Raw genomic sequence first — 20054 nt, forward strand, 5'->3', positions numbered from 1 at the left:
CGTGACCCTCTTTTTCCTTGTTTTGCTCCTGACAAAGATTATATACTTTGTCAGACTACACCATTTTAACCTTTTCACAGAATTGCCTTCATTGAATTAGTGCTTCAGCAATACTCTCCCTACTTTGAACAAAGGGCATTTTTAAAACCTGCCACATCATCCTTGTACCTGTATGAGTTATGGAGTTAAGGACAAGGTCCACTACATAATGTGCCATCGAATAATAAAAAAAAAAAAACCTCTCCCGTGGAGAATGGATATGGTTCCTATTTTCTTTTTGTCATATTTACTCTCTTTTGTAATTAATACTTTACCAATCTACTTCCATATGAATTCTTTGCAAAATTCTCCAAATTCCTTTTAACAAACATCGTAATAAATTCAATATACAGATTTAGTTTATAATAATGAGAAATCAAATGAACTATGTTGTTCCAAAGAATTAAACTCATGAATTTTGTGATCACTATAGTATTACTATTAATATAAAGTTTGCTTCTGAAACAATTCTTAAATACAAAAGATTGTTATCTAAAAATCAAAAAGTTTACGTAAATTACTGAGTTCAAACTTCTAGCTTGCTTCCATAGTAGTCTCATCTCCATACTCAAAGCCCTTTACAACCAAGATAGCTTATGTGTTCAGCTAAATAAATAAATGTGTGTGTGTGTGTGTGTGTGTGTGTGTGTGTGTCTTTCTTGAGAACATATATTCAACATTATGGATAAAAAGTTCCTGATTTTTCAGGATCTGGGCTTAGTGAAAAAATTCCCAGTTTCCATGGAAACCAATATAGAAGACTAAAAGGAGAGAAAGCAAAATCTATAAAAAGAAAATGTCTTTTAAACTAGGAATCTTTTTAACACAAATACCAAACACAAACAACAAATCATAAACAATACACTTAGAGGCAGCTCTTCAGCACACAAGCACACACAAACATGGCTTTATCAGAGGAATTGGCAATTTGGCCTCACTCATGCTAGTGGATTATTATGAACATATTTGGCTTCACAAGTGGAAATGATCGAGTTTAAGTTTGGCTGGAGCCTGGCTGAATTGTTTTAGGCCAAACCCCAAGAAAAAAGCAATTCTCCTGGTTATACCACCAAAGCAAGGTACAGCTCATAGTAGTAATAGGGAAGGTAATGGCTCTTTTGATTTTTGATCGGAAAACATTGAAGAAGCAAGAAAGAATATAAGTAGGAAGATATCATTTAAAAACTAGGCCTCATAGTAAAAGCAATATCAGATATTGGCTAACATATAAATAGTGATTTTTCTCTTGGAGTTGGAGTTATGTATTCTTTTACTTCTTTCTTTTCTAAAATTCTACAATTAGCATAAGTCAACTTTTCTCACTTGAATATATGACTGTTACTTAAACATAATTGAGGCTCATATTAATATTAGTCATGCTTTAATAGGTATTTTACTTTGGTCAGGCTTATTATCTGCTCTCAGATACTATGATGGGCTAAATCAATAAATGCAGTAACAGTTGTGTTCAATTATACATTCATCAAATTTCTCAATTTCTACTGTGAATGCTTTTCTTTTCCAAGGTCAGCTCATGGCCATGTAGTGTTCCTTAGACATGAAGTATTAAAGATACATGGTATTCTACTTAAAAATTATCTTCTTGCCACCGAGCCAAGACTTGACTCACTTTGTAAATAATCCCATAGAACAGTACTGTTCAATAGAATTATCGGTGAAGATGAAAATATTCTATATGTGGACTGTCCAATATGGTAGCCACCAGCCACAATTAGCTATGGAGTACCTGAAATGTGGCAGGTGCTACTGAGGAACTGAATTTTGAATAAGCATATGTAGCTAGTGTACTGGACAAGACAGTAATAGTTGCTGTATAGTCTGGGCCTGGATCAGCATCCCTGACTCACCATCGTTTGGCCGAGTATATTCGTTGCCACAAGCCAAGGCCCTGCTGAATTCATGATGTTACTAAGATAGTGTTTATCCTAACAAATGACTACTCAAGTTGTATGGTGATGCTTATATTATAGCCAAAGCTTTCTTATAGACAGCATATTATTTTACAAGTTTGAATCCCTGTCCTTTGTCTAAGACAAAGGAAACACATGTCCTTTAAACCCGATTACTCTTTAAAAAGTATATTCAGATGTCAGTATATCAGGTCTATATGGTTGATTTAAAAATTGGCCTTGGATATTCAAGAAAAATTTAGAAATAGCTAAGAAAGTTTTTCTTAGATTGGTTAAATAAATGCCACTGTTTTTTCCAAATTTCAAATTGGGATTTTACTCACTGTTTCTACAACCCCTTGGAAATTTTAAACTAAAATCTGTTTCCTTACCGAAACTTTTTTTCCTCCTTCACGCGCACACTCTGCTTTGTTATTGTAGGGTGGTTCATGTGGGCTGGGCTGCTGGAATTGATTGTTTTCATGTAGAAAAAAGTTGTTAAAGGATCTGTTTGTTCTTTAAGACACATATAAAGAATCACATGGAGTCAGCAAACATACCATAGAAGAAACAATTTCTAGGCCAAATCGTAGGGCCTACCAATCTCGGCAGGGTTCCTTAAGCAAGGAGTGGACTTTGGGGCCCATAATGAGGCTCTATTCAGCAGGCCAGTGTAGCTAGGCCAGGAGAAGAAGGGAGAAGGAGGAAGAGGCATCCCAGGCACTAGGGATTACGTGGATCTGGGCCTCATTCAGCCAGAACTTAATTTACAGGTAGAGAACAGACACTGGGACACACAAAAGAGACTAAATAAAAATGGTTATATTTCCAATAGGAGTCCAGTAAGTCGAGCTCTACCGTATATCCCTCCTTTTCAAAGCTTTCCTGAAGGTTGTCAATACGTACAGCATGAACTGCTGACAGCTTCAAATCTGGGCCCTTTCCTGCACACGCGTTCAGGATGAGCAGAGATCTCCTCACAGCAATGGCTGTGATTCCCTGTGCCCCCCCCCCCCCCGCCCCCGCCTGTGTGGATGGAAATCTAAACTGCTCAGGAAAATGTTTTGAGTGCACCCTGCACAAAGGTGAGTTGGTCTCTGGGTTAGAATGCATTGTCACTCGCAGCTGCCTGAAGTCTCAGACATCATGCCAGACAGCTCTGCTGGAGGGACATTCACCAGTGGGGAGCAAGGCAAGCCCACCTTCACACATGCAGCCTTGCCATGAAGCCTCTGTAGACTAACCCTCAAAAGTGCGGTCACCAGAGATGGGCCTCATTAAGTTTTGAGAAACTGAAATTAAATAGGTATCAGTACATCGAACTTATCGCATAGCCATTTATAAGCATTAAGGGGGTGCACCACCACCTGTGGTTTGCAGAACCACATTAGTGAAACCATGCAGTTCAACTTCAGATACCCAGGAGACAATAATTTGGAAGCTAAAGCAGCCAGGTAAAAGATAAAAGTGCGCCTGGGTCCACAGACACAAGGGATTAAAGAAATCAGCCTGGGTTTGAAAGAAAATTGAGATCGCTAAGGACTGAATGCAAGCAGAAACTTGACTTCCTACAGCATTGATATGACAAGGAGTTCTCAAAATTTGGAAGGCAGCTATGCTCACCACTATACCACCAACGCAGGAGTTCTCAAAATTTGGTGACCACAGTGAGTGAGGAATATCTGGGGAGTCCTTCCAAACGGTAAAACTAGCAGCTGGCTAATAAATGCCAATTACCTAGGAAGCTGCATTTACTTAGAATGTGGCCTTTTTCAAACAGGTCTGCCTTACTTCCTGAGAAGTCAAAATTAAACAATTCCTCTTTCCTAAAATCACGACCAGTGATATTTATGGCATTTCCAATTAGGGAACAAGGAGGGTGCCACTGCCGATAGATAAATATATGACTTGGATTGGTGGCAGAGAGAGAGATCTCAGGGAGCTCAGCTATGAAGCCCTGACTTAGGGTACACGAATCCACAGAATCACGGCTGGGCTCTTTAATGCAGCACATGCTCATCATTGCCAGCTGCATGCCAGGGCTGCACCGACATGCCAGGGCTGCGGTTCTACCAGAGATTTAAACTGGTGGTCCCTAGAAGAGCAGAGAACACTGAGGTAGCAATGGGGTAGGGAGTGAGGAGGTGGCGGAGGGCAGGAGGAGCAGGGCATTAGAGAAAAAGGGACAAGACTGAGGTGGTAGAGGGAGAGAAGCAGGAAACAGCAGTCTAGCCTAAGAGCAGCAGGGACAGAAAGCAGAGAGTAGCTAACAGAGCCTTGCCGAGGTCAGAATGAAGGAGACAAGAGAACCCAGGGAGGGGACCAAGACAGAAGCAGAGAGAAGACACAGAAGCAGAGAGTACCTGAGACAGAGTTAACGAGAGGGCTCTGAGCCAGAAGCAAGAGGTGAGGAGAAGCTGAGTCTTCTGGGTCTTTTTTTTCCCCTGCTGAATAGAGCCTTGATTATAGTGTTACCCAATGTCTGGTCAATTTATGTCTATTTTCTTAACATTTCATGGCGAGAACTACATGAATGCAAAAGGGACCCCAAAGCTAAGAACCTTGAGTCAAGTATGGAAGAAAAAAGTTCTGCTATAGCTGCAATTAACACCTCAATTTGAGTATAATATGATGAAGGGTGATTTTTTAAAAAATATTTTTAACCACCAGATTTATTTTAGTTCCCACTCCAGCCCAATGAGCCTAATGTGAGTCCATTTTTTTTTTCAGTAACAGCTGTTCTTTTGAACCTTCTGAATAGGCGTCTGATTTAGATTCAAAGGAAGTCATTTTAGAAGTTGGTACAGACTCCCATAAGCTCAACTCAGATAAATCCAAAGCCCATGTGCCATAGACTTCTTTAAAAAAGCAAGAAATCTGGTGGCCAGCAAGAAGTCAGAGTTACTGTTAAGCCTAAACCCAGTGGACACATTTTCCTCCTTCAGGCTGTAAATTCAGGCATAAGTGGTTTCAAGACCATTCCCTACTTAGGAATTTAATATAGAAAATGTATCTGCAACTCAACTAAAGGGGAAAACCTTCTTTCAATTTTATTGGATCTGAGCTCCATTATGACTTTGTGGCCTCTGTTGGAGAAAAACATTCTCATATAATGAGCTATTATATCATTAAATTGGAAATGAAATAACAGTTAATGGTAGCAGCCCCTGCAGGAACTGTCTGGCTTTTGACCCACCATATTGTTGAGGTTTGCTCGCCTACTCTGGGGCAGGATTTTAGGTGAATGCAATAAATAAGTTTAACTTGACCAAGACTGCATTTATATGTCCCATGCAATTACTACAGAAAATTACAACAGTGAGAGGTCTGAAAAGTCATTTAAGCTATTTTTTCCCTACAGGAAAAAAAAAAAAAGAAAAAGAAATGGGGCTTTAAGAAATTCAAACATAGTATACGTATTGAAATGCAAACCTACTGAAAATGGTCATTTAAATACTTACAATTCCATCTCTATCTGGTGAACCTCTGTAACAAAAAGAAATGGGTAGCTATTAGGAAAATGAATCATTCTTGCTACATAGACTAACATACAACAATAAGAATTGCAGACCACCTCTCTCCCCCTTTCCTGTGTTCCCACCCCAGTGAACCTGGCTAATGAAAACGAAATCAAAACAAATTAGTCGAATGATATTTGAGCGTGGGAGGTGTGCCTGTGTGTGGGGGAGGAGGCAGATTCTCGTTAAAAGCTGTTGTCCAAAAGGTACATGTTGCTATCGCGGTGTCTTGGTTCACTTTTGAGAGGGGAGTTTATTAAGAGTCTGTCCCACTCAGCTGGCTCCATTTAAACTACCACAAGGAATGTAAACTGACTTGCCCTCTCTCATCTTCTCCCCTGTGACTGGTCTTGAATCTCTCCCTATAGAAAGGAACTCCTATGGTATTTCTCTCTTTACTTTGAGAATCTGTATTTTCTTCTATGTTTATATACCTACTGCTCCTTTGATTTCAGGAGAGCAGGGAATGGAGGACAATGTTTGCCAAATGGCCCCCTTGATGACCTAAGGCCAAGAGAGTTCATCATCCAGGGTGACGCTGTGTTGCAGTGCCTAGCAGTAAAGGTTCCAGAGTAGGATGAACGTGGGTGTCCAGACTCCACCACTCATTAGTTCTGTGACCCTGAATACATTACTTAATCTCTCAAAGTCTGTTTAAATAAAATAAAGTATATAAAGAACTTGTAATTAGTTCCTGGCCCATACTAACTATTCAAAACTGTTCATTTGTTATGTTTTTTTTTTCTCTTTCATGGTGTCTCATCACTGAGAACACAAAACTGACCATTTGCAGCCATGTTAGACTTCAAAGCAAGTAATATTATTGTTCCTGTGGAAAACTGAACTGAAGGAGCCAGAGGAAGGGAGAAATAAAAGGGTAGTCACTGTGACTTTATAACTTCCTATTTTAGTTCACTCTGTAAAGAGCTAGAAAAATGTTATTCTATTAACACGGAGGCCAGAGTTATGCTTAGATGAGGACCTGCATTGTTTGGAAGGTAAACTTAATAAGTGCTTGAGGTGGACTCTGAAGTCTTATGGAGTTTGGTGTGGTTGGAACTGTTCTTTAGGAGGTGGGACCAAGTAACAACATTCCTTATTGATTCATGGGGTGGGGAGGAGGAGAGAGGAGAGGGAGGGAGGGAGAGAGGCGGAGAGAAATGCAGAGAGTTAGGAGCACATCTTCTGGGCTCCATGATGGGATTTCCTTTTTCTACTAACACCCCCTTCAAATTCAGCAAGATATTCCATTTGGATTATAAAACACTTGATGGGAGCACATCATTTTCGTAAGCAGTTCTGTGTCTGTGGGGATGCAGAGGTAAATCAGCGATACATGGACTAGATGCAGAAAGGACCCAGATATTGAAAGACCCATGGGAGTTGACAGAAATCTTGGGGTCTTTGAACCTGGCTATGGGAATTAGTTGGTTCAAAGAAATTTCATATAAAACAAAGTGTAGGAAGATAAAGGTTGCTAAAAGTTATAATTCACTGAATGAATACTGAGTGTTTATAGCCAGGCACTAGGCTAGAATCAGAGGACAGAAATAATGAAGAAGTCATGCTCATGGTAAAAAGAATGAGACAGGCGAGTAAATCCAGGGGGTTACCAAAGTTACCAATAAGCCCAGGTTGGACAGAAAGCATAGAGGAAAGGTACCGCCCTACATTCATCAAAGCAAACTTCCTTTTTCAGATTTATATACCGCAAAAAATAAGCATTTCTTACCAGGATAGCAAACCTGTACTGAGGGAACTGAGAGAGAGATGATTGTGTCACATTTAGGGTAGGATATATACAAAGGTACTGATCTTCACGGGGATGTCTTTGGGGCAGCACATTATAGATATGAAGACAAGGCTCTGCAGATAGGCCTGGCTATGGCGTTGCCCACTATTGGTCCAGGTACAAGGGTGTATCAATAGGCAATCTAAATGAGAGGCTGCTTGATCTCATGCATATTGCAGCTATAGGGGTGGCATTTCCCTGTAATTGGACATAGCGGCATAGGGTCCTATCCTGCCTCTGTCTTAACCATTGACGGAATGGAGCCTGTGTCTCCTAGTCTGGTGGCTGTAAGCATGGCAGTGAAGACCACTGGCTGTAGTGCCAGACTGCCTGGATTCAGTCAACATAGATTCCTAACTGCATAACCTTGGGCAAGTTCTTTGAGCCTTTTGTGTCTCAGTTTCCTCATTTACTAAATAGCTATGAAAATGGCATATACCACATAGGCCTATTAAAGGATTCAATGAAGTGAAGAAAGTGAAGAGCCTGGAATAGTGTCTCGAATATAGTAAACACTCATGAAATGTTATCTAGAATAAAGTTTTTATACAATCTGACCTAGGATGGGGAGTGGAGAGATGTTTGCTAACATCTCAGTCTCAGCTGCTAGAGCATGTGTTATCAATGCATTTTCTAACCCCCTCTTATGAAGTTTTATACATATATTTTTAGTAATTTTATTTTCTTTTTAGCAGTGAACCCATTATATTTACTGACTTCTATTTGAAAACTAATCATCTACCATGGGCCTTTGTCTCTATTTTAAGAAGTGTCAGTTCCCTTTTGCAGCTACTGCCTTTTCTCTTACTCCGCTACAGGTCTTGATTAACATTTTGTCCACCTAGTCTTTTTCTTCTGGGTGACAGAGGATGGGCACTTGATTTGGACTAGAATTCTGGCTCCAACTCTTATTTCCAGATAGCCTTCAGAGAGTTACTTAATCCCTTTTGGCACTGATTTCTCATTTCTAAAATTGAGATATTATTTCTAACCTTATTGAATCGCCATGAGGATTAAAAAGGATATCAGTGCATACAAAAATACCCTGCACAGGGCCTGCCACTTAGCACAGGCTCTCTCTTTTCCTCTATCAGACGCTGTAATGATGATCAAATCAGGAAGCTCTGGTCCCGACCCCACTCTCTGTCTAAGGAGTTTCAATCAGCTATAGTTGGAGCTGGTCGGCTACTGGAGCAGGTTGCTTGGCAACACTCACGGAGTTGTGACAGTCCTGAAAACAGTTTGCATCAACAAGGTTTCAATGATTGCAGACGAACATAAGCATTACCTAACACTGAAGGGACAGTAAATTGCCAGAACAACTTCCCAGCCTTTTGCAAGAATGATGCATGACCCAATTCGAGAGCAGGGGTTCATGAAAAGCAAAGGTTTATACTAAACAGCATGTCCTTCAACTATCATTGCTGGTAGAATAAGTTTATGGCTGGGGTGCCTGGGTGGCTCAGTCGGTTAAGCCTCCGACTTTGGCTCAGGTCATGATCTCACGGTTCGTGGGTTCAAGCCCTGTGTCGGGTTCTGTGCAACAGCTCAGAGCCTGAAGCCTCCTTCGGATTCTGTGTCTCCCTCTCTGTCTCTGCCCCTCCCCTACTCATGCTCTGTCTCTCTCTCTCTCTCTCTCAAAAATAAATAAAACATTAAAAAAATTTAAAAAAAGAAAAACTTGCAAGACTAGAGTGAATGTCATTTCCCTGAAATAATTATTTACCAAAAGAAAAAGGATACAGAAAAGGTAAGAACCAGAGATTTTAACAAGTGATATCTACACACACACACACACACACACACACACACAAATTGCTTCCTCCCCTTAGGAAACTTTTTACACTATCTGGTTTAAAAGGCTTCAAGGCTTCAAGGTTGCCCATTCCTAAGGAAGGAAGCCCAGACACCTCACCCTAGCCCTTAAAGCCCTTCCTATCTGGGCCTGGTCTCCTTTCCAGCGTTGCCTCCCATTACCACCTTTACCTGCAGCCGTCATGTAGACAAACTGTCCTAGCTATCTTGTCCTGAATGCCTACTGGACTTTTCCATCTCTCTCCCTTGGCTGTCATTGTTCCCTTGGCATGAGATGCATGTCCTCACCTACTTGAAGTCCAAACTCAAGGTTCCTCCCTCTCTGAGGCTTCACTGATCATCTGTCCAAACATGAGTTTTCCCACCCTCAAATTTCCATGAAATTTCATTTTTAACTGCTCATAAGGAACTGACCACATATTAATTTGTATTAGTAAGAGTAAGAGTAGCATCCACTGCCATTTACTGAGCATTTACTAAGCACTAGCTACCATAGGAGGCATTTCAACTATGTTATCTCATTTTGTTATATGGAAGATATTTCTTTGGTATGGTAGATATTTTATCCCATGATTTATACGTTCTTGGAGGACAAGGACACAGTACAGCGCTCATACTGTGCTAAAATTGATGCATGATAAAAATATATGGGATGAAAAGCTAAAGGTGAGCAGTAAATGTAGCCCTCTTTGGTTTCACCTGTATCCAAACAACTGTTGATTTTCCCATTTTGTAACTTTCGGGGATTCTAGCCAAATAAAGGGTTTAACGGGTGCTTCATTCTGCCGTGCAGCTGACCACACCACATGGCCACATGTGGTCCCTCAGCTGCAGCTGAGCCGCTGTGCTGTCCCAAAGTACATACGTCGAATCAGTGTCCTTTTCTTTCTTCCGTATTCCAAAGGCCTTCCTTGTACGTTTTTTCAATCCTGTGGAAAAAACAACAAAGGGTCAAGGAGATCGAATTTCTCTTTGAACACTCCTAGCAACATTCAAGTACATGGTATCAGGGCTCCAACTCATGAACTGTGAGATCATTACCTGAGCCAAAGTCATAAGCTTAACCGACTGAGCTACCTGGGCGCCCCCAAGTGAACGAAATTTTTGAAGTTGCAACACACCAGTTAACTTTGAACATTTAAAAAGCAGTGAAAGTTTATGTAAGTATCTGTGTGTGCACGTGGACATGATTCATTATTATTGTCAACAGATGTTTATCAAAGACCCAGCACTGTAAGTTCTTAGCTCTCTGAACAATCTAAGAATATAAAGAATGCAAAGGAGATCAGGGCTAGATATAGAAAAGATTGCAAGCTTCTCTTAGATTATTGTTATTCATCACTAAATAGGTCCTTGGTCAAGAAACCCTATCACAGATTTATATAAACAGCAATTTTTGGGTGAGACATATCCTGAGAGTAGGACCATTCCAAGGCACAGATTACATGAACAAGAGAGCTACATTGACTGAACACATCTTTGTCTCCCATAGTCCCATCTCATCTTTTTCTAATTCTTCAATTCTGTGGATTATTAACCATTCTCTGAACATACCCCAACATCTGTACTCCAGTATATCTTTCTTCTATAAGTGGTTCTTACCTCTGGTTGAGGTGCTTTTCCTATTCGGATATTTAGAATTTCAACCATCTATCAAGGCCCAGACAAATGCCACCTTCTCTGTGAGGGCTTCTCAGTCCTAGAGGTATAAGAAACTGACTATTCTGTGCCCCCCCCCCCCACCCCTAATGTTGCTCTTAGGTATATTTTTATTTATCAAATTGTTTCACTTAGTTCCTATGTCAGTTTCCCTCACAGGCTGTGAGCTTTTCTACGACACAGGCCAAGGATTCCTTCTGTATGTTCCCTACACCTGGTATAGGTACCAGATAACATTTGTTGATTTAAAATATCTTCCAGGAAGCATCATTCAGGAAGTATTGGAGTAAGAAGGCTCCTTTCTTCCATCCTGGAGAAACCAAGCCCAATCTTGGTTCTTCCATTCCTATCTTGTCAAGGCTCTGTCTGGGATTCCTATCTCCTACATGTTCCATAGTTACATATATGGCTCATGTTCCTTAGTGAGTATTATTCAGATATACTAGATGCCTATATATTTCAAAGTCTTAGACTTGTTATTGGTGGTTTGGAAAGTCTTCTTGACAAATTGGAGCTGGAAAAGTCACTGAATTTCAGGATTTGTTTTGCACTAACAGGTGGAACAAAGGGAAAAACATTGACAGAATCAGAGATTTGATGACACCTTCTTCCAAAACATGTGAGTCAGCCCAAACCGCTCAGCTTACGTGAGTCATTCATTATCTGGCTCTTAGGATTCTACTCATATGTGATCCCCAAAATGTCTCTGTTCAGTCTAATTTTGCATTTTAATAGTCATTCCATTTAAGATGTTTAGGTCTTTAAAATGTCAATGTTTGTTTAAAAAAAATCTCTTCCCACATTAAGCTCTTCATTACTCTTCACATGAATTTATAGGAAAACTCACTGACATTTAAAACTACCCACCCATAATATTTAGGAACACCTTCCCCCATTAATTTTTATTTATTAATTTTTTTAATTTTAAAGAGAGAGAGAGAGTGCATGTCAGTGGGGAGAGGGGAAGAGGGTGAGAGAGATTCTCCACACTTTGTATGGAGCCTGACATGGGGCTCCATCCCATGACGCTGAAATCATGACCCGAGCTGAAATCAACAGTGGGATGCTCAACTGACTGAGCCACCCAGGCACCCTCATTTTTAATTTTAATCGTTAAAAGCTTTCTTGCTTCTTACCTCAAATTGCCTTATCCTCTTATAGGGAAAAAATATCATAACGACAATCATCATTTTCTTCTTGGGTCCAGGCCTCTTAATTGGCTTTTCCATGCTTCTAATTCAGGTTTGGGGTCACAGTAAATGTTGTATTTTACCAATCACTGCTGGTTTTTATAGGACTTTAAAATAAATGCTATTATTATTTTATGTTTTCAAATCATTTTATTTTCTATAACTTGACTGTAAGAGACAGCATGTTCCACCAAACAGATCAGAAAATACACATAAATTCCAGTAATTCTTGTGTTAAATTGGTAAGAGAACAGGCAATAGTAGTTTTCCATAGATTCTGTCCTGTTATGACCACCAAATTTGGACAATAGCCAATATGAACTAAGTCACAAACACCATGAATTGTCCATCTTCCAGTGAAAAGTGCAAAGGATCAGGATTCAGGGGACAGAGTTCATTTCCAGCATCATTTTAAATTGTGTAGCTTAATACAAGTTCTATCTCTTTGTGTCTCAATCTCTGTCTATAAGAAATAAGCCAATAATAAGGGAAGAAAGAATTTGCACACATTCACAAAATCCTATGCCAATCTGTAATTTTAATTTCACTGAAAGTGGCATTTCCCATATCTAGAATACTTTTCTGTATACGGAATACATACGGGAATACACCAAATATGTGACATTCCAGAAAAACAGAACTAACCAAATTGTCAAATAAGAGAAAGCATTGGAAACATTTTTCCCCCTCGAGAAGTGGAAAGGTTGGAGAAATTTAGGAAAGTAGGTAGACAACTCTGAAAGACTAAAGCAAACAGTTATGAAACGTAGAAGTTATTTGTATCTTAACAGCTCTTTGAGAAGATCCAGGAAGAAACAATCATACCAACTGTGTTAAAAGTGAATGTACAGGTGTGGGCACACGTTTCAGAGTTCATTAAAAAAATATTCAAATAAATTTTTTGAAAGGGAGTAATGATTTTCCACTTCTGACTCCAGAACTTCATGACAATTTTAAAGTCAATTTCTGTAATTGTTTTTAGGTTGGGTCATGAATATTTGTCAACTATTCTTTACCAGAAATGGGACGGAAAAACATCACTTGTTTTTTAAGAAATGAAGTAACTATTCCTTTGTCAATATCAAAACAAAGAGATATTAAGGGAAAGAATTTTGTTGTCTTGATGATCTTGGGCTAGAACGATTCTCCTCCAAGCTGTGGAGGTGAGAACATCCTCCAGTGTGCATCCAGAACTGCAGCCTTGGGTCAGCCACACAGGAAGTCTGGCCTGTGCCTCTAGCTCCTCTCCACTTAATTTAGATTCTTTTAGTTTCCTTTGGTACTACCAGAGGAGCTAGTCAAGTCTGGGAATAACAATGAAATTAAAAATAGACTGATTTTTTAAGAGGGTAGGAAAGCTCATTTCAAAATAGGTGATCCTGGATATGACGTTACAAGGTAATAACATAAAGCAAAGAGTACAGAAATTGACAACAGTGATAACATAAGAAAAATATAGAATAAGAAGTTTCATCAGTGTAATATTATTAGTTATCGTTACTGAGGCCTTACCTATAAGCCAGGCACCAGTTGCTTTACATCTGTTGTCTCATGTATGTGAAAAAGTAGGAGGTATTTTCTTCTCAAATAACTGCCTAAGTTAGGTTTTATTATCATCATTTCCAGGGAGGAAATTGGAGGCTCCCTTACCTCTATTGCTCCCCAAATGCTGAAGTTCTTCAGGATTTTGTCCTGGGGTCCTCTATACCCTCTCCCTGGGGAAAACCCACATGGTTGCACTTGCCATCTGTACATAGATGAACCCTGAATCTATAGGTCAGGCCCAGTAATATCTCATGAGCTTCTAAATACACAGTACTTCTCACAGTCAGGCTTTTCTAAATTGACAGATTTCTTCAAAAGCCTTTAAGCTCCACTTATTTTTTTTTTAATTTTTTTTTAACGTTTATTTATTTTTGAGACAGAGAGAGACAGAGCATGAACGGGGGAGGGTCAGAGAGAGAGGGAGACACAGAATCTGAAACAGGCGCCAGGCTCTGAGCGGTCAGCACAGAGCCCGACGCGGGGCTTGAACTCACAGACCGCGAGATCATGACCTGAGCCGAAGTCGGACACTTAACCGATTGAGCCACCCAGGCGCCCCTAAGCTCCACTTATTATATATATGCAATTAAACCTATAAAGATACGCCTGATCATTTAGTTACAATTATTTTCTGAATAAAATTCTCCTCAAAATGAAATCGTTCTCACGGTGACAGATGGTAACTATACTTATTGAGGTAAACATTGCATAATGTATAGAATTGTCAAATCATTATGTTTGTACCTGAAACTAACATAACACTTTATATCAACTATACTTCAATAATAAAAATTTTATAATGAAATTGTTCTCTATCAATAGATAAATGGATAAACAAAATTTAGTATACTCATATGTAAAATATATTTCTTGTGAAAGGTCCAAAAAGTTGGAGAGTCTTTTTTTTTAACTTAAAGTATCTTTTAAGTTTAAAACACAAATTGTGTTTACTGGTGTTGTTCTCTGAAACTTCCCTGAGATAATTAAAAAAAAAAGTCAAATTACCTTGGAACTTCCTGGTTTTAAGAGTATACAACTCTGCAGGTGAAGAATAGTACAGCAGAACATAATGACCTTTATCCATTTCTTTTCTCCTGAGTACAACTGTTCTATAAAAACTCATTAAACAGATGCTAAATTCTGATATGAGCCTTTAAATGTTATACTGAAAACAGAATTGTTCAGAGGGAAATTCCAAAAAGAAAAATTTGGACTCTATATTAATTTTAGGTCAAACATCAAAATCTGATACTCAAAAGAACCTACAGGGTTTTTGCTTGGTTTTATGTCTTCTGTTTTATTTTTAAAAATCCCATTTGAAATTTTGTTCTCCTTAGAAATGAAGACTGATTCTGTAGATGGACAAGTTGAGGTAACCGTCCTGGAATTGAGTCCAGAAAAAGAGAAACTGAGGTGTGAACATCCTCTAGGCAGGAGCTGAGACCCAGACACGCAGAAGACACTGCTGGCCTTAACCAGAGATGCCGTCCTCCCATAGAGGAATCTAAGTGGAGAGTCCTGCCAGTTACATCCTCCTTTCTGTCCTTGTCCAGAATTCCTGCCATTCCACTGCTAGCTGTAGGACAACAAGGAGAATCCAAATGTAAAATGGTCACTGTCCTATTAGCACATTGGCAGTAACTGGTTTATCACATGAGCTAATGTAAAGGGGCTGAGATGGGGAGAGATGTAGGGATGCAGTAGAGAGGAGAAGAGCCAAAGACAAAGCCAGGTTCTAATGCTGGGGGAAAGAAGGCCCTGCTGGGGTTGGGCGGGGGGGCATATTCTCTGTATTTGATTGTTGAGAGACAGAGCTCCTTTGAAGGTATTGTTTTTTGATTACTTTCTTTACTCATTTCACCATCTTGCTTACACATTGCTTTCACTAATAGCTCTTCATTGTGGTGTTAAAGCCTTCGTATAAGCGTATTGCCTATGAAATTGTTGAAAAGGCACTACTTTTGGAGATCATCTTCCTGGGGTATATTTGGTTCTTCCACTTCCTATCTTTCCCAAAACAGTGCTTTGGAGCAGAGCTTGGACAATGCAAGGCCAGGGCACAAAGCTGGCTCTAGAGTGACCTACTGGTGTGGAAAAAAAAAAAAAAGGAGCACGAGGAGGAGGGATGGCGGTGAGCTGTTTAGGGTCAGTCAGTATGCAAAACACAGTTCTTAGAGGGACACAAATCATTCCCTCATGTATCTCACTCAAAGCATGAAGATACCAGTTCCCAGAAACACAAGCAGGAGACCTGGTGGGAAGGAGCAGAATGCATGGCCCTCTTTGGAATCCAAAGATTTGGGGTCAAATCCCAATTTGACCCATTGGTGGCTGTCATTTGCAGCAAAGAGAATCTAAGAGGCATTATGTTACTTTTAATATAAGATTAATGTCCTCACAGGGCATGAGGTTTGGAGGGATAATCCCAGTTTTTCTCTTTGCAATCACTAAGAGCAAAGGGAGGTACCTCTTACTCACTGAGTACCTCGTATGTGCCAGGCACTGTGCTAAGCACTTCACACAGACTAACCCTTTCAATGAGCTCAGAAGGTATCACCAACCCCCTATCTTATGAATTAAGAAACAGACTCCAAGGGATTAAGTTCTAAGATCACTAAGCAAACAAGCAATAAGACCAAGATTTGAGCCAGTTCTGTCTGACTCCAAAACCAAGCAACTTTTTACAGGGTGGTCATGATGCTTCTTGTAGTACCCAGAGCAATGCATGGGACATGGTGGGCACACCATCCATATCTGTTTAACAAGTAAAAAAAAATGGCCAAAGTTTTTATAATAGTTAAAAACTAATGACTTTTTCTGATCTTTGCAATCTACAATTCAATGGATGTTCAGGTTTTTGATATGCATTTGTGCAAAAGGAAGTATTAGGGAAGAAGGAGCCCTGAACAGCACAGGACGGAACTATCTGAATGAATGCATAGGCATTAGAGCAGAGAATGGAAATGCAGGGTGAGCGGCGTGCTAAGGCCTCACCACATTTTTGGGTGAATAATGTGTATAAGAGCACATCAAAAAGCTCAAGTTAGCCCAAAACACATAGCATAGTGAAAAACGAACGGAAGTAAATTATTAAGTACTTACGATGGTTTAGGGAATGTATCAGGAAGTTCTTTATCTTACCCCAGTACAACCTCATATGATGGGAGCTATTATCGTATTGATTCTATACCATGGAGTATGAGCAGTAACTGGTACCAGAACACACAGCTAGTAGCTGACAGACCACATTTCAGAGTCCCTTCTGCCTGACTCCAGAGTCCATGTTCCTCACGTGTCTGGATATCTCTTTGTCAGTCATCACAATTCATTTTGCTTTCTTATTAAAAAACAAACAAACAAAAACCAACTAGATTTTTTTTTAATTGAAAGACCTTTTTAGGAAAATTAAGACGCACATTTCTTACACATGAAGACTGTATTTTGCATGTTTAAATCTTTGTATGCTGCCCAGGGAACATAAGGACACCTAATAAATGTTTGCAAAATCTATTCTTTGTGTAATAATGTAAATTTTCAGCTTAAGCCTTCAGCTTGGAGGGTTACTCAAAGGTGAATCACATGTAATGGAATTATTTATTTTCTGCAGGAACCCAGGCCAAGCACTTGGTCTCAGTAATATAAAACAGACAAATTTAATTGTCCTGGGCATAATGCCGCATATTGACAGTAACTCTAGACTGTCAATATCTATTCATTATGATGGTCGCTGTATTTCTGTCAGGAAAGATTAAGATTCTTTGCATATCAGCTCTTCCTCTAAGTTTTAAATATAGGTACTATAATCCAATTCAGATTCTTTGTCAGAGGGTCTTACAGAACAATGTAAGATAGGTTAAGACAGAGTTCAGCCCTTCCCATGGTTTTTTATGTTTATGATTTTCAGTACTTAGACTACTGCATAAGATATGGGAACTGCTTAATAAAGGAAAGTTCAGTGTCAGGCAGTACTTGGTACATGGTAGTCACTCAGCAAATGTTTGCTGGTTGCTCTATCTATTTGCAATTCTCATCAAAATTGTCCAAAATTGATGGGCATGTGCCCTTTGGTCTGAATGTTTTACCTTCATTCTTATGTGACTCAAAGGAAATTCAGTTGTTCTTCGTACTTAATAGGCACAAAGATGGTACCTGATCATTGTGAGGGGAGCCTACTGGGAGAAATGTGCATCCTGATGATGTCCTCCATTGGGACTGGACTGCGAAAGGATGTGAGATGGATGGCACCTTGACATTCAGATTGATACGTGAGAGTTCATGTTCATGCACTAAAATGGAGATTGCTAGAAGGCAATTCAGAACTTCAAGGAGTTAAAAACAGTGATGACTTTTTTTTTTTAAAAGAAATATTTGACATTTGGTGACATGGAAGAAAATGTTAAAGAGAAGATGGTCATGGAACGGATTTGCCACAAAAGGACTTAGTGTCTGCTATGCTATTATTAATGTAATGAAGGAGCTGAGTAGAATTAGGAGGAATTTTAAGCAGATGAACAACTTCTATTAAGATTTAAGCAGAAAGATCCATGGGAAGAGTATGCAGTTGTAATGAAAGTTAGGAGGGTTGAGCTCTGAAAGACTTGGATTCGAATGTCGTCTATTCTATCTCCTGGGGCAAGTAACTTCTGAGTCTCAGTTTTCTCAGCTGTCCATCATAAAAGCTTTGGGTAAAGTTTAAATGGGTATAAAAGTCCTGTATAACACCTACATTATATTGTGCACCACTATATGCAGATTTCTCTTGCTTTTCTTGCAGTTTTGATAGTTACAAGGCATTTGGGAACCAGTTATTTCAGCTGATTACATAAAAGCAACTAAATGCCTGATTTGTAGATCTATTCTTCTAGAAATAAAAATACATCAAAAATCGCTAATAATCAAATTTTCAAAATCTTGAGCTTTCTTGGATTACAGTTTTAATAGCGAAACCAAACTTGGTCTCAATAAATTTAATCTGGTAACATCTATCACAACAGATAAGTGGGGATTAGAAGATTCACAGTCTTTTCAGGAAATATAACTATCTCCTGTAGCATAAAAATACAGCATTGATGAAGCCTTTACTATGTGCAAGTCTATTACGAACTTAATCAGCTGGTCTTCCCAGTGTGATTTGAGAATAAGCCAATGTCACCTCTACTTGGATTAGTGGTATATTGAATTTGGAGTTTCTTGCTTCCATTGTGATGAGGAGACACACATGCTTTGCTTGGAAAATAACACTTCAAACACAAAATTAATTTGACCTGTTCAATGAGAACCTTGTTCTATAAAATGGCTGCCCTCTTATTCCCCCTTCCTCTCTCTCATTCTCTCTTCCCACGTACACTGACTCTCTTCTCTCCCCTCCATCTCCAGTCCCTCCCCTGCCTGACACTGACATGTAAGATTAAATTAAAGTTAATGATCCTGTTCAGATGGACTCTGGTTTTGAGGCATAAACAGAAAAATTCACTGAATCACAATTCACCAAATTTCATTTCCAAAACACTCCATTTTCAACAAGGGAATACATCCCAAAGAAAGCAAACTGGACAGTAACAAAAATCCTTTTCATGTGCCCTTGTCTTTTTATATTTCATCCAGGGAGGAAAGAGCAAGTACTTTGGTAAAACCTCTAACTTGTTACTACATGTGCCATTTAGTGCTCTGAGTTAAATTTGTCAAAGGTGAATTGAAAAACAAAGCTGGAACACATTCTGCATAGAATTCTCGTGGTTTAATTCTAACCTACTAGGGAGAGGCACAGAGGTGGACAAGAGGAAAGGAGATTTACGTGGCACTGCAGAGCCAACCCATCACAGGCCGTTAGCCAACATCACTTACCAAGAGCCCATGAAGCCTACTTCCAAAATAGAATAGAAATGGTCTGAAAAGTTAAAAATATATAAAGAAGGAGATATTTTTAAAAAATAAGATCAGTCATCAGATAAACATGCACAAAAAATACAAGTCTCAAAAAGGAACTAAATAGAGACTTTAGCTCTAAGTTCTTTTGAGAGGTCTTAAAGGCCTCTGGGATGTATGTAGATGGATCCCACTTACAAGGGTCATAAAGATAATGATTATCCATGTATTTATTCACCTGCCCTCCCTCCATCCATCCTTTTGTTGTCCCACCATCCATCCTTTGGCTATAAATCCTAACAGATAACAAAATTCATTGACATGAAATTATTCCTGTGGGATAATATAAATCTATCAAATTGCATTGAAAACCTGATCCCCTTTTGTGTATTCTCATTGGAGGCAGAAAATATCAACCTAATGCTCTTGGGAAATTAATCCTTGGTAGGCTTGCAGAATTATCAAGCAATCCCCTCCGCATGGCTAAATGGTCATACTTATAAATCTTATATGCTAAACATTCAAATTGATGTTTGTTAGTCTACTAATGATTCTTTGGTTCTAGATCCTCATTCTTACCTAGCAAGGTCAGAATGGCAATTTTTCCATATTGGTCAGTATTCTCTTCACCAATATCCCAGTAATAGCCAGGGATACAACCCTAGCCTTTTATTCAGTGCTTAGAGTCATGCTTAGAGTCGTGCAAGTTCCAGACTATTTG

The 20054-nt window shown here is 39.3% G+C and overlaps 1 protein-coding gene across 1 annotated transcript in view; it reads right to left on the reverse strand.

Moving 5' to 3' along the window:
* The window catches only part of SGIP1 (SH3GL interacting endocytic adaptor 1), a 202901-nt gene that overhangs the window by 109338 nt on the left and 73509 nt on the right, over positions 1-20054 (reverse strand). The window contains exons 2-5 of the mRNA XM_019448970.2: positions 9940-10003; positions 5411-5435; positions 4313-4396; positions 2342-2413 (exon numbers count right to left, since the gene is read on the reverse strand). Coding sequence (XP_019304515.2) covers positions 2342-2413; positions 4313-4396; positions 5411-5435; positions 9940-10003 — 245 coding nt within the window. The remainder of the gene's footprint in view (positions 1-2341; positions 2414-4312; positions 4397-5410; positions 5436-9939; positions 10004-20054) is intronic.

This window comes from Panthera pardus, unplaced genomic scaffold (genome assembly GCF_024362965.1).
Source record: "Panthera pardus isolate Hobbes unplaced genomic scaffold, ASM2436296v1 HiC_scaffold_11, whole genome shotgun sequence".
In the NCBI taxonomy this organism is placed as follows: domain Eukaryota; kingdom Metazoa; phylum Chordata; class Mammalia; order Carnivora; family Felidae; genus Panthera; species Panthera pardus.